Raw genomic sequence first — 15872 nt, 5'->3', positions numbered from 1 at the left:
ACACCTTTGAGGCTCTTATTGGGATGGAATTAAACTAATACAATCATTTGGAAAGAATTGGCAATTTTGTAGTATTCAAACTTCACATGTAGGAAACTATTATGTAAATTTATTTATTCATAGGTTTTTCTAATGTAGCTGATTAAATATTTGAAAAATTTCTGTACAGGATTTACATGTTTCATTATTCCTAGGTACAGTATGTTTGTTTGTTTACTTATTTATTTAAAAGATTTATTTATTTATGATAGACACAGAGAGAGAGAGAGAAAGGCAGAGACACAGGAGGAGGGAGAAGCAGGCTCCATGCCGGGAGCCCAACGCGGGTCTCGATCCCAGGACTCCAGGATCGCTCCCTGGGCCAAAGGCAGGTACTAAACCACTGAGCCACCCAGGGATCCCTGGTACAGTATATTTAATTGCTATTCTAAATACTGTATGTCCCTATTACATTGTCTTACTGTTTTTTGCTGGCTTTAAGGAAAATTGTGTTAAAAAAATTCTGTATTGTGTATTTCACTTTGGTGAACTCTATTACTTATAACATTTCTAATATATTTTCCAATTGTTTCTATAGGATTGTCTGCATGGAAGAAAATATATACACTGATCTCTGTTTCCAGATGATATATTTAGATATACCAATATAATCCTAGAACGTCAATTTAAGATTATTGGAGAGATCAGTAAGGTGGTTATCTCTAAAATGAATATAGGCATAGATGGTTTTCCTTTATATTTAGAAAATATATTAGAGAATCTGTGTATATCTAGGAAAAATATATAAAAACCAAAAATAAAATACTCTCCTTCTATTTAATGTTATTTTTAAAATCTTTCCTGTATTACAGAGTTTAGTTACCGAGAGCACAAACTTTATACAAACTTTACATTTATTTTTATTTTTTATTTTATTATTTATTATTTTTAAATTTTAGATTATTTATTTATTTATTTATTTATTCATGAGAGAGACAAAAAGAGAGAGGCAGAGAAATAGGCAGAGAGAGGAGCAGGCTCCCTGCAGGAAGCCCAATGTGGGACTCAGTCCTGGGACTCCAGGATCATGCCCTGGGCTAAAGGTAGGCGCTCAACCACTGAGCCATCCAGATGTCCCTCAAACTTGATATTTAATAACCATGTAACTCTGGGCAATTAGCAGCCACTGTGAGGCTCAGTTTCTGTATCTGGAGAGTGTTATTGTATTCCCTACCTTATGAGGTGTTGTAATGATTAAATAATCTATGTGAAATGCTTAGTGTAGTGCATGATACGTAATAAACATTAAATACTGTTATTTTATGAGCAAGACATCTAGAACAATGTTATATAGTCCGGTTATAGCAGGTATTTCTTTATTCTCTATGACACTAAAGAGGATGTTAGTATTTCAGAATTATGCATCATGCTTACCAGAGAAGGATTACCTTGAATGATGCTTTAGATTCAGGGATTTTCACTTAAATATGCCTCTTCCAAGGTTCTGGACAATGTGTTCACATGATTACTGACTTTTGCAAAATATTTACTTATTTTGTAAAATACTTACTAAAATTTTTTTAAAATCTGAATTTTAATTAACATGCAGTTTACTATTTGTTTCTGGAGTAGAATTCAGGGATTTGTCACTTACATACAACACTCAATGCTTATCACAACAAGCAACAGTAAAATATTTAAACACAGTTTGCTAAGATTGCCACCATTTCTTTTCATGTTGGCTTCCCCTCCAGGATAATTGTGCTACTGCCAGTTGGCATTGGAATTACTTTGGTGTATCAGTTATTTATTGCTATGTAAAGATACCGTCCTCCAAAATTAAAACAACAATCATTTATAGTTCAAAATTCTGTGGGTGGGCAATTTTGCCTGGTCTCTCCTGAATGGCTCTGCTGGTCTTTCCTGGGCTTACTTATGTGGCTAGGGCAGTGAAGAGTGTCTAATGGCTTTCCTTGTATGTCTGGGAAGATGGGGAAACTGGACCTTATGTCTCCAGCATCTGTCCAGTTATCATAATTCTATTCTTTTTGCCAATATTAAACTATCTTGATTTACTGTAATTTTGACTCCTCCAACTTTGTTCATCTTTTCAGAATTGTTTTGGCAATCCTAGTTCCTTTGCTTTTCCATAAAACTTTTAGAAGAAGTATGTTAATACCTATAAAAAAGCTTGCTGGGCTGTCTACTGGAATTGCACTGTACCTATAGATCAAATTGTAGAGAATTGGTGTCTTTATAATACTGAGCCTTTTTTTTTTCTTAAAGATTCCATTTTTTTTTATTCATGAGAGACAGAGAGAGGCAGAGACACAGAGGGAGAAGCAGGCTCCATGCAGGGAGCCTAACGAGGGATTCGATCCCGGATCTCCAGGATCAGGCTCTGGGGTGAAGGCAGCACTAAACTACTGAGCTACCCAGGCTGCCCAATATTGAGTCTTCTGGGGCACCTGGGTGGCACAGTCAGTTGATTGTCTAACTCTTGATGTTGATTCAAGTCATAATCTCAGGATTGTGTTATCAGGCCCTCAGCTGGGCTCCATGTTTGGTGTAGAGTCTGCCTGGGATTTTCTCTCCCTCTCCCTTCACTCCTTTTGCTCATGCACTTTCTCTCTCAAATAAGTATATCCTTTTTAAAAAATTGAGATTTCTAGTTCACTAATGTGGCCTATCTGTCCATTTGTTTAATCTTCTTTGATTTCTTTTACTGATGATTTGTAGTTTTCAATATACAGAACCTATTTATATTTTCTTAAATTTATTCCTAAGTATTTCATTTCTTGTGTGATAGGGTCATTGGTATTTTTATTAATTTGAAATTCCAACCATTCATTGGTGACATATAGGAATATAGTTGACTTTTTTTTTAAAGGTTTTATTTATGTACTCATAAGAGACATACAGAGAGAGAGAGGCAGATAGAGGCAGAGGGAGAAGCAGGCTCCATGCAGGGAGCCCTATATGGGACTCAATCCCAGGTTTGCAGGATCACACACCTGGGCTAAAGGCAGTGCTAAACCATTGAGCCACCTGGGCTGCCCTGTAGTTGACTTTTGTATATTCACCTTGAATTCTATGATCTTGCTACATTTACTTCTTAGTTCTTTTTTTTTTTCTTTTTTAAATTTTTATTTATTTATGATAGTCACACATAGAGAAAGAGAGGCAGAGACATAGGCAGAGGGAGAAGCAGGCTCCATGCACCGGGAGCGCGACGTGGGATTCGATCCCGGGTCTCCAGGATTGCGCCCTGAGCCAAAGGCAGGCGCCAAACCACTGTGCCACCCAGGGATCCCTACTTCTTAGTTCTAAGAGATGTTTCATAGATTGAGATTTTCTACATAATTGTGGCAAGTAGAGACCGTTTTTAAAAAAAAATTTTTTTTTTAAAGATTTTATTTATCCATTCATAGACACAGAGAGAGAGAGGCAGAGACACAGGCAGAAGGAGAAGCAGGCTCCATGCAGGGAACCCGACGTGGGACTCAATCCCGGGTCTCCAGGATCACACCCCAGGCTGCAGGCGGCGCCAAACCGCTGCGCCACCGGGGTTGCCCCTGTTTTTAAAAAAATCTATTTGAGAGAGAAAGAGAGAGAGATCATGAGCAGGGGGGAAGGGCAGAGGGAGAAGCAGACTCCCCGCTGAGCAAGGAGCCTGATGCGGGACTCCATCCCAGGACACCAGGATCATGACTGAAGCTGAAGGCAGAGGCTTAACTGACTGAGCCACCCAGGCACCCTAGAGACAGTTTTATTACTTTTTTCCTTTTCTTTTTTTTTTCTAAGATTTTATCTGTTTCTTTGAGAGAGAGAGAGAGAATGAGCCAGTAGGTTGTTGGGGGGGAGCAGAGGGAGAGGAACAAGCAGACTCCATGCTGAGCACAGAGCCCAGTGCAGGACCAATCATAGGACCTTGACATTATATCCTGAGCTGAAATCAAGAGTTGGATGCTCAACTGACTGAGCCATCCAGGCACCCCTTATTTCTTTTTTTTCAATCTATATGCCTTTTCAAAAATTATTTTTCTTGCCTTATTGCACTGGGAAGAATCCCAGTATGGTGTGATATAGGAGTGGTGAGGGATAACATCTTACCTTTTCCTTACCTTCAGAGAAAACACTTAAGTCTTTCACCACTTAACATGGTATCAAGTAAGAGTGGTGAGCCAAGTGGTAGATATTTTGTAGATGCCTTTTATTATATTAAGGAAGTTCTGTTCTTAAAGTTGCTAAGATTTTTTTTTTAAATCTTGAATGGATGTTGAATTTTGTTTGATGCTTTTTCTGTATCTAATGAAATGATCAGATGATTTAAATATCTGTTAATATAATTATTTCTTGGGCAGCCTGGGTGGCTCAGCGGTTTAGTGCTGCTTTCAGCCCAGGGTGTGATCCTGGAGACTTGGGATCGAGGCCCACATCAGGCTCCCTGCATGGAGCCTGCTTCTCCCTCTGCCTGTGTCTGTGCTTCTCTCTCTCTCTGTGTCTCTCATGAATAAATAAATAAAATCTTAAAAAAATAATTATGGTATCGATATAGAAATAGATATTGAATAGATATAGAAAGAAAGGAAATAATAAATAAGAGAATCAAAGAACATAGCTATTTTTTATTCTGGCTTTTGTGGATATAGTTGAAAGATGGTAATTTTTTGCTGATTATTATATGCCCTGTATCCAGAGTGAGAGGCACATAATGCCTTTTTTGGCATTTTCTATGATATTTTATTTAGATTGTGGAAAATGTGATTTATAGTTCAAGAATGTTTCTTAATCCATTTTGACTGACAATGCAGCTAATGGAAATTCCCCTTGGAAATGTCATGTGGTCTTCTTATTTTTAGCTTACAATGTTATAGCCAATTTTTGTCATGTTGTGTGTTGTGATGGATTTTTAATGGTGAGTTGAATGTGAGCTGAGTTGTATAAGGCAATGCCAGTATGTTGCTATACCAGGAAACAGCTTGAGGTTTGTGGAATAACTCTTGTAGAATCATGTGACCTATAAATATGAAAGTTTATATTTAAAGTTAGTTTTGTTTTTTCTGCAATTCTGGGATCATAATGAAGTTTAAGAGAGTTCACGGGTGCCTGGGTGTTTTAGTTGGTTGGACGTCTGACTCTTGATTTTGGCTTGGGTCATGGTCTCAGGGCTGTGAGATGGAGCCCCGCATGGGACTCTGCTGGGCATGGAGCCTGCTTAAGATTCTCTCTCCCTGTCCCTCTGCTCCTTCCACCCTCTGCCTTGCTTACATACTGCTCTCAATCTCTCTAAGAAAAAAAAAGTTCAACACAAGTGAGGGAATGAAAATATTGTATATAGGAAACCCAGATTTTATGAATTTGAAGCCATTTTACAAATAAATCCAAAGTTGACTATGTTATCTTGTAACTGAAGTGAAATGTTTTAGATATCTTTGCAATTGAGGCATTTTGTAGCCAGGGAACTAACTGGGTGTTAAGTCAGTAAGTCATCAGGAATGGTGGTATGACCTATAAGTAATGGTAACAGGAGTGGTAAAAAGCTGTCATGAGTTGTTAATAGAACAGTTTGGAGCAAGGAACATTCAGAGCCATATTTCCTCTTGAGCAGTTAATGAAAGCGACATTGAAAACGAATGGCTTCCACTGGTAGAAAAGATTATTGAGGTAGTTATGTTATCATAGCAAAGCAGTGTTTCAGTTGAGGCAACATTTGTGGAAAGTTCTGAGATTTTATAGAAGTTTCTCATAATTTGAGTAATCCCCTTGAGGCTTCTTTGGTTCTTGTGGGAGTGTACCCCTTGGCTTCAGGTCAAAGCCATCTGAAAGTCAATGGAATCATGCACTCAATTCCTGTCTTCTTGTGATTCTGTCTACATGGATTAAACTTCTTACCATTTCCTTGGTATGAAAAAGTCAGAGCCCATGAATTCCTTCATTTTTGTTTAGACTATCTTGGTTGTAACAAGCTAGCTTACTTTTTCTGCATCCCTTGACCCTCTGTCAATTTTGCAGGGGGAGCAAAATCCCCTAGCTTTTGTTTCCTTTTGGATGAATGTAGTATAAAAGAAATTCATCTGCAAAGCCATTTACAGATGGATAGTACAGATTTTGAATATTGTAAATTTACAGATTCAAAGTGCAGAGATGCTGTTGACTAGGGGAGAGAAATATATATATATTCCTTATATAGAAATATATATTAAATAATATAATTATAAATTATATATTATTTAATATAATAATAATTATTTAATATCATATATATATGAAACATCATGAAGAAAGCGTGTTTTCTCCACTTGCAGAATGACACACTCCCAGTTTATAAAAATTGGGTAAAGGGCTTTTTGTTATTGTTGTTCCCATATATTTAATTAATTTAATTTGATTAATCACCCCTCTTGTCCTTTCTCCAGGAAAGAAAAGAAGTGAATAACACTCCCATCTATTCTGCTTTCAAATAAGTTGAGAATTCATATAGTGATGTACTTTGAAAATATTTTCCCAACTTTATGAGTATGTCCTTTAAAACTAGGATTAAAGTCTTTTTTCTTCTCATTCCATCAGTAATGCCTAGCTGTCTGTCATGGACAGATACCATAGGGGCCTGATTGATTTGTCCTTCCCAGAGTCCCACTTACGATTCACTGGCACCCTGTGATCTTTTAGTATTTTATAAATGAAATGATTGATGGTTTGGTCTTTTCAGGTATCAAAGTAAAGAAGACCAAGCTATAATTTTTAGAGTTATTAGTTTATTTTCTTTCAAGGTTAGACCTTACACATGTCCTTTCTCTGTTTTTAAGCTTCACAGTTGTCCATCATGTGTTCAGAAAGATTGTTTCTCTGACAAGTTGAGGACATGTCTTAAATATTCCTGGATTCATGCTACAGGGCAAAGTGATCTGAAAACAGCGACTATGTTTAATCTCTGACTCATTTTACCTTTGGTTCTGGATGAACTTTGTATTTCTATTGTAAGGTGGTTGAAACTTTGGTGGTTGAAACTTTATTTGATCACAGTTGAACTTTTTATAGGCTTCATACTCAGATTCAACTTTAGAAAAAAAGAAAAACAATTATTCACCTAGGAACTCTGTAATTCACAGGTCATAATCTCCCTGCTCTGAGATTAGATAATAGAAGGAATTAGACGTATTTGGGAAAACTTTGGGAAGATGCTGAATAGTGTAGTAAAAATTATTATTTTTCTACAAACCTCTAATTTTCTGTTGCCATAGGTAATTAGAAACTGGTCAAGGAGGCATCATTTAGCTTTATTTTTGGTATCAAAGAATCCACAACTGCATCACTCTGTTCTCCCAGTAAATCTAATTCAGAAATTTTCTTAACTGTGGATTTCTTCCTACTTAAGATAAGCTAAACTTAGTTGGTTTACTGAATGAGCTGCACTCAATTGAGGGAGGCTGAAAGCCCTTTCATTCTTCTTTACTTGTTCTTTGGATTAGTTTTTTCTAGTCCCTGGGGTTAAGTCTCAGTTGGGTCCCAAGGTTTTTCTGGCTCACTAAATAATTAAAAGTACATCATAGACAAGTATCAAAAGTCCAAAATCTCATTCCTTTTATTTATTTATTTATTTTTTTTTTTTTTTTTTTTTTTTGGGGATCTCATTCCTTTTAAAATCTCTTCTCCCCTAGTTGTCTGCCTCAGACTTAGAGGATTGAAAGGGATTGAAAGGATGAGGTAGGGAGAGGTTTTGACCTGATTTTTATCTTTTCTTGCTTCACTGCATTCTCCACTTAATAGTTGCTGTTTCAGAGCCCTTTAATATTAGAATAGAGGAGTGAGAAGTAAGGGGCAGAAGAGTCCTTCTGGTCTGGTGAAGTTACAAGGTGGCAGTGATGCCATCAGAGCATGATAGAAACCAAGGCTTGCCCTTTTTTCCCCTGTGCTGCTTCTTTCAGTTTAGTAATTGTGTCTTTACAGATTTTAATCTATAGTTCCTGACACGAGTGATGCTGCTTCCTTTTGGCCGGTTCCATCCCTCCACTCCACTTCTGCATCCATGGGATACCTCTCATCCTCTTGTTGAGACTGCCTTACTCTTGGCCAGAGATTTTGGTGAGACTCAAGGTCAACTAATCAGCTTGACTATCAGGCAGCTCCATTCTACAGGGTCTGTAGCTGATCATCAGACCCTTTTGCCTTGCTCTCAACAGATATACAACTTACTGTTGATACAAACTTTATCTTCTATAGATAGTTCTTAGCTATACTTACCTTTGCTTCTTTGTTCATTCATGTATCAGGTAACTTCCCTTATGCCCCTCAAATTCCAGAAAATGCATTTAGCTTTTCAAGTGGTCCTTTTGAAACTTCAAGTGGGTTGAGGTGACCAGGGAACTTCTCTTTCATGGGGAAAAGGAAATGTGTAACACTCTAAGAAGAACGACAACAACAAAATCATCATTAGCAACTTCACCCCCCTCAATGATTCTTAGCCATCTCTTAGACAGTCAAGAAATAAGTGATTGAAGAACTGGGTTCACAGTGTCTTTGATGTCCATTGCGGTGTTAAGTAGCAATAAAGCAGAAGTTTTTGTCTGTTTTGTATGTTGTTGTATCATTAGTTTTTTTTTTTTGTATCATTAGGTTTTAAAAGAGTACATGACACATAGGAAGCACTTGGTAGTTGTATCTTGAATATATGAATGAATGAATGAAAAAGTACTCAAGCACCTTGTTTTATCATGTATATATGACATCTGGTGTGTAAAAAAAAAGGAGAAACCAAAAAACAAGAAATGTCAGATTTAATACCCTATTAAAACTATTTTAAGGTAACTCAGTGACTTGGTGACTCAGTCAGTTAAGTGTCTGCCTTCAGCTTAGGTAATGATCCCATGGTCCTGAGATGGAGCCCCACATCCCTGCAGAGCAGGGAGCCTGCTTTTCCCTTTCCTTCTGCCTTTCCTCCTGACTTGTTTTCTCTCATGCTTTCTCTCTCTATATATCAAATAAATAAATTTAAAAAATCTTTAAAAAATAAAATAAAATAAAATAAAATAAAATAAAATAAACTATTTTACAATTGTGTTTACAAAGGAAATAAATGCAAAGTTTTTAGATTATCACCCGGTTGTGATGTTCAAAAATACATGTATTTTTTCAGAGAGCAAAGGCTATAAATTCAAAGCTAAAAGTTTGACTAATCTTAGGCAGTCCAGAATGAATAGGAAATTTGATTTATTTTAGTAATTTCTTCCATCCATTTGCAGATTATAAATTCCAGCTAAAACCTTCACAGGAAGAGTATGCTCAAGTGTAATTTACTAGACTATGGCTCACAGATGAAGAGACGTTTTAGGGTTAGCATCTGGTAATATTCCTCTCTCAGATTTCTCTTATATGTGTCTGTGCCTTTCAGTCACAAGTTTTAAAACGTGTTCTGATTATGGATCATGTTGGAAGTAAAGGCTGTGAATCAGTTTGGACTTTTGGTAGTCTAAACATAGATGATCTACCAGTGATGTCATTGGAAAAATTTCCCTAAGATTAACTGGATAAGGTACTATTAGTGGTTACAAAGGAGGGATTTCACAAGAAAATTTTTTATTTATGCTAGAATCACAAATGTAGACACAGAATGGCAAATTATTTTTTTTTTAAGGATTTAAAACATTTTTTAAAAGTAATCACCTCCAGTGTGGGGCTCAGACTCACAACCCTGAAATCAAGAGTCATATACTTGGGGTCCCTGGGTGGCTCAGTCGGCTCAGTGTCCAAATCTTGGTTTTGGCTCGGGTCATGATCTTAGGGTTTTGGAATCAAGAGTCCTGAGTCACGCTCTGTGCTCAGTGGGGAGTCTGCTTGAGGATTCTCTTCCTCTCCCTCTAAATCCTCCTCCCACTCAAGTACTCTCTAGAGCACTCTCTCTCTCTCAAATAAATAAATAAATAAATAAATCTTTAAAAAGAAAAGAAGAGTTACACGCTCTACGAACTGAATCATCCAGGTGCCTGTGGCAAATGATTTTCTTGTCATATGCCAACTTTGATTAGTTGATAGTGGTCCCTGGAAAGCTAAACTGAGAAGGATTTTGAGACTAAATCCAGTCCCAGTGCTATATGGCTGATCAGAGGCAGCACATGGCATTGGGGAGATAGCATACTTACATTCCATCATTTGCTCAACCATGATTAGAATGTTTGAAGTGGGGACACCTGGGTGGCTCAGTGGTTGAGTGCCTGCCTTTGTCCCAGGGCATGATCCTGGAGTCCCGGGATCGAGTCCTACATCGGGCTTCCTGCGTGGAGCCTGCTTCTCTCTCTGCTTGTTTCTCTGCCTATATCTCTGCCTCTCTCTCTCTCTCTCTCTCTCTCTCTCTCTCTGTGTCTCTCATGAATAAATAAATAAAATCTTAAAAAAAAAAGGTTTGAAGTATCCATGATGTTTGAAATGCTTTATATGAGGAAATTATGGTTAAGCAATGATAGAGTAAAGGTAATTCTGCTCCACTCTTGTCTCTGAAATAATTAAAAGTAATACAAAGGTTAAATAAAGAGTAGCTAACAATTTTGATGGAAATAGCAGTAACTCATACCCTAATGATAAAGGATAACTGACAAATGAGTAAAATCAAACCAAAGGAAAAATGTCACAGGGGTGTATATCTCTATATTTTGAACAGTGTTCAAGGTTTCCCAACATAGATAGCTCAGGCTTGAACAGTACAAACAAATCTTTTAATTGACATGGCAAAGCCTTAAATGTAGACAGGCTTAGGTGGAACCCTGAACTTTGTTCTATACTGACAGAGTAGCAGGGGAGGCAGAATTAAGGAACTTGAAAGCAAAGTCATCATTGCATGGAGAAGAATATCACTATGACATGGTGAAGGAGTGAAAGCTTTGTATCAGCTCATCAATGAGCTGAATTAGTAAATGATGTTATCATAGAGAAATCATCCTATTTATGTGGAATGAGGCATAGTGAGAACATGGAGATGTGCTGTAGAGTACCCAGTAGCATGGACAAATATCTGAGAAAAACAGTTAGTTATTGAACTTCTCTGTTTTACCAACTTCTCTGTTTTTCTTTTTCTTTCTTTTTTTTTTTTTTAAGATTTTATTTATTTATTCATGAGAGACACAGAGAGACAGAGAGGCAGAGACATAGGCAGAGGGAGAAGCAGGCTCTTCTCAGGCAGCCGGATGCAGGACTTGATCCTGGATCCCAGGATCACCACCTGAGCCGAAGGCAGGCACCCAACCACTGAGCCATCCAAGTGCCCCCTTTTTCTCTTTTAAAAAAAATTAATTTATTTAAATTCAGTTAATTAACATACAGCTTATTACTAGTTTCAGAGGTAGAGTTCAGTGATTTATCAGTTGCTTATGACACCCAGTGCTTATTATATCACGTGCCTTTCTTCCCTGTTTTTTTCTTCAGCAAATAACAAACATAGAAAGAATGGCTTAAAAGTGAGCCAACACCAGACTGTAGCTGAAGTACAGTAAGGAAGGGAGGAAAGGAATCAAATGCACTAAAGTTAGAGGGTGAATATACATCAGAAGAAAATATGTTAAGCAGTAGTTGAATATTTCTTATCAACACTTGTCAGTGATATCAAAGAGATTTTTTAAAAAAATTATTTTTAAGTAATATCTATATACCCAAGATGGGACTTGTACTTATGACCCCTGAGATCAAGGCTCTACTGACTAAGTCAGCCAGATGCTCCTTAAGAAATTTTTAGAAAGGTGTTTGCAAAAAAAGAGCACAAGAAGAGATACCAACTTTATTTATTTACTTACTTACTAAGATTTTTAAAAATTTATTTATTCATGAGAGACATAGACAGAGGCAGAGACATAGGCAGAGGGAGAAGCAGGCTCCATGCAGGGAGCTCAATGTGGGACTTGATCCCAGATCCCGGATCATGCCCTGAGCCAAAGGCAGATAGATGCTCAACCGCTGATCCCCCACTTAGGTGTCCCTGGGTGGCTCAACTTTAAAGAAATAGTTACTAAGACAACATAGATAAAAAGTGATCTGGAAGCCTGCAAGAAAGAAATGGAAGGGAAAAAAATATTCCAGAGATTAGTATTAAAAAGCAGAGAAAACAATTAGGTATATGGAAGACAGGTTTGAGATAGTTTTGCAATATTAGATATAGATAAATAAAAAGAATAAAGAGTTAAGAATGTTCAAGAAAACAGTATGAATGGAGACAGAAAATAGACAGTAATCAACAACCAGGAAAGTATAATACAATGAGTTATTAACCATAACAATGGGTTATAATAATGGGGAATTGGTTAGTGTATAGTCAGCTAGGGCTGACATAACAGGTACCACAGACTGGTTGGCTTCACAACAGAAATTTTTTTTTAAAGATTTTATTTATTTATTTATTTGGAAGAGAGAGAAGGGAGGGGCAGAGGGAGAAGCATGCTCCCCACTGAACAGAGAGCTTGATGTGGAGCTCCACCCCAGGACTCTGGGATCATAACCAGAGCCAAAATGCAGAGGCTTAACTGACTGAGCTACCTAGACGCCCCCAGAAATTCATTTTCTCACATATTTCTGGAGAAATCAGCAGAGTTGATTCATTTCAAGGCCATTCTCCTTGGATTATAGATGGCTGTCTTCTCTCCCTGTCTTCACATGGTCTTCCTTCTGTGTCTGTGTCCAAATTTCCTCTTCTTATAAGGACACCAGTCATATTTGATTAGCACCCACCCTAATGACCTTATTTTAATTAATTACCTCTCTAAAGACCATATTTTCAAATATGTTCACATTCTGAGATATTGATAGTTAAGACTTAACAGTATGAATTTTGGTAGAACACAGTTCAGCCCGTAACAGCTAGTAAGGAGTAAAAAGAATGCTAAATATGTAAATAATGGATATAGGTAGCAGCTACCATCCCTAGGAATAAGGTATGTTGTTAGTCAAGAAAGATAGGTTATCCAAACTCTGGAAAACCTTCTCTTTCACCCAAGTCCAAGGTCCAAATATTGTGGAGAGGATGTGCTGTGGTTCAGTGTAAGGGGAAGTTCACCAAGGCTGTGGAGTTGTGTAGCAATCCTCTACTAACATGGTGCCGGCCAATGAAGGAGAAATGTTTATAGGGTCCATCTTCATTATTACAGAACAGGTGGTAAAGGATAAATCTGGAGAGTAGAGGCAGAGGATGTTCCATCTTATTTACCATTGGTATCCCTGAAGAAGAAATGGCAACAAATGGGACAGAAAATGTAGAAGAAGGGCAAACCCTTCAAGGACAGGCATTCAACAAATTATAGGAGTATATACTATGTATGTGTTCTGTTGAATTGACTTGTTCATGCACAAAGTAATTTTATGTAATCAAACATATTATTTAAGAAAGGTCTTAGTTGTACTTTACATGCAAGGAAAGGAAAAAGTCATTTGAGGGAGGCAGTAGGTAGATCCTTAGATATTATAGGTCTTGTTTTGGGCAAATGGCTAACGTTGAGGTTCACCAAGTAGTGTGTCTTTGTGGTATGTAGGGACATGAAGATGTTAACACCAAGCTAAATCCAGTCATTGAACATCTTTTATTGCCCTATTTTAAATTTGTTTGAATTTGAATATCTCTCAGTAAAGTGATATATATGAATGTGATTATTGGAGTGCTGTGGGTAAAGTTCTCATTACATTTGGGTATTTAAACCACATTCTGTACTACATTACTTGCCTACAACAATATTGAGTGGATGCTCAAATTTTTGTTAACTAAGATGATTATTAGATCCTGAAAGATTAAAGGGATACATGGAAAATTTCAGAGTTTTGCTTGGCTTACTCTGCTCAATTACAATGCTAGGTTTTGTAATCTCAGTTTGTTGAGGGGTTAGAGTCAATGTTAGCTTATAAATTATATGATCGGGTATGCAACTTCGCTATATACAAGAGTGGAAAAATCACCATGATTAGAGGAAATTAAAAGAATTATTATAGACTTCCTTGATCAAATCTGAACAAATCAATTTGAAAATCTGTTCAGATTAGAGTTTTTTTAAGGAAAACGTAAATCGCCAAAATTAATGAGAGAGAAGACATAAAATGTAAACAGACTGCTTTTCTTGGAAGAAATAGAGATGCTCACATGTGGTATTTTTCAAACCTCTGAAGAATAAATAATCCCAGTGTATTTCACTTGTTCCAATGTACAGAGAACAAAAGCTTTCAGGTATTCTCTATGGTGCCAGAAAGCAATTATTCCAAACTTGATAAAGGTGGTACAGTAAAAAAAGAAAGTCATTGACAAATGTAACTTTTGGATATCAAAACTTTAAAAAAGTCCTAGTAGCATCCATTAGTGATTTAAAAGAATAATATATAACAAGCAAAGTTCCTGTCAGGAATTATCATTGGTTGAATATTAAGAAATCTTCTGATTTAATTCATACATTAATAAGTTAAAGGGTTTAAAAACATAGTGCTATCTTTTTTTCTTTTTTAAAGTAGGCTCCACACTCATTGTGGAGTCCAATGCAGGGCTTGAACTTAAAACCATGAGATCAAGACCTGAGTGCAGATCAACTCAGGTGCTCCCACAGAGTGCTATCTTTATAGATGCTGAGAGGCATTTGGTAATTCTTTTTATTTTATTTTATTTATTTTATTTTTTTAAAGATTTTATTTATTTATTCATGAGAGTCACAGAGAGAGAGTGGCAGAGACAGAGGCAGAGAGAGAAGCAGGCTCCATGCAGGGAGCCCAATGTGGGACTCGATCCCAGGACTCCAGGACACACCCTGGGCAGAAGGCAGGCACTAAACCGCTGAGCCATCCAGGGATCCGGGCATTTGGTAATTCAACATCCATTCATAAGAAAACAAAAACAAAAAGACAATAATAGCAAGATTTTAATTCTATTTTAAACAAGGTAAATTAATAATTCACCTAAGGTCACAGAAGCAGTAAAGATGGAGTTGGGTTTGGGCCTTTGTGCAGAGGTCACTTAATCTTATACCCCTGCAAACACTAGTGCTTCCCAGACTTCTTCATGTTTTGGTACACATAAGAATTGAAAATATTTTTGTGGCACACTGGGAAATCAAAGCAAGGCTGCTTGTAGAACCACCAGCTTAGGGCTTGGGCTGCCTCAGTTCTGACTATACTGCCTCATGGACTAAAGAGTCAATATTTTGGCACATCTGTAACTTGAAGAGGTTATTGACTATACATATAGACTTAAAATATTAGGGGAATTCTTTCCAACTAGGGCCCGGCAGAATGGCTCCCGCAAAGAAGGGTGGTGAGAAGAAGGGCCGTTCTGCCATCAATGAGGTATTGACCAGAGAATACACCATCAACATTCACAAACGTATCCATGGAGTGGGTTTCAAGAAGCGTGCCCCTTTGGCACTCAAAGAGATCCAGAAATTTGCCATGAAGGAGATGGGAACTCCAGATGTCTGCATTGACACCAGGCTCACCAAAGCTGTCTGGGCCAAAGGAATAAGGAATGTTCCATACTGTATCCGTGTGCAGTTGTCCAGAAACCGAAACAAAAATGAAGATTCACCAAAGAAGCTCTACACGCTGGTTACCTACGTACTTGTCACCACTTTCAAAAATCTACAGACTGTTAATGTGGATGAGAACTAATTGCTGATTGTCAAATAAAGGTATAAAACTGCAAAAAAAAATATTAGGGAAATTCTATGTGGTAAAGGAGACATTTCAAATCAATGCGGTAAAAAGGGATTATTTATTAATTTGGAATTGGAACTTTCTGTTTGGGGAAAAACATAGCTGAATCTGTCAACTTCTAAGTTGTCAGAAATAAGTGGAAAAAAGAAAGTAAGGAAAATGTATATGTTTAAAATATTAATAATTTTTGTGTAAGGAAGAATTTTCTATGATATAAAAGCACAAAGGTAGAAAAA

The 15872-nt window shown here is 37.1% G+C and overlaps 1 protein-coding gene across 1 annotated transcript; it reads left to right on the top strand.

Moving 5' to 3' along the window:
* Positions 1 to 351: 351 nt before the first annotated feature.
* Positions 352 to 15632, top strand: LOC490332 (60S ribosomal protein L31-like). Its single transcript, XM_038542422.1, has 2 exons — positions 352 to 404; positions 15206 to 15632. The coding sequence occupies exon 2, from the start codon at positions 15217 to 15219 to the stop codon at positions 15589 to 15591; it is 375 nt and encodes a 124-aa protein (XP_038398350.1). The 5' UTR covers positions 352 to 404; positions 15206 to 15216; the 3' UTR covers positions 15592 to 15632.
* The last annotated feature ends 240 nt before the right edge of the window (positions 15633 to 15872 follow it).

This window comes from Canis lupus, chromosome 7 (assembly GCF_011100685.1).
Source record: "Canis lupus familiaris isolate Mischka breed German Shepherd chromosome 7, alternate assembly UU_Cfam_GSD_1.0, whole genome shotgun sequence".
In the NCBI taxonomy this organism is placed as follows: Eukaryota; Metazoa; Chordata; class Mammalia; order Carnivora; family Canidae; genus Canis; species Canis lupus.
Note: the sequence above shows the minus strand (reverse complement) of the source record. Positions and strands in the feature narration are given on the sequence as shown.

Excerpts from the sequence above, each read along its gene's own strand:
- LOC490332 (XM_038542422.1), top strand. The coding sequence starts at position 15,217 with ATGGCTCCCGCAAAGAAGGGTGGTGAGAAGAAGGGCCGTTCTGCCATC.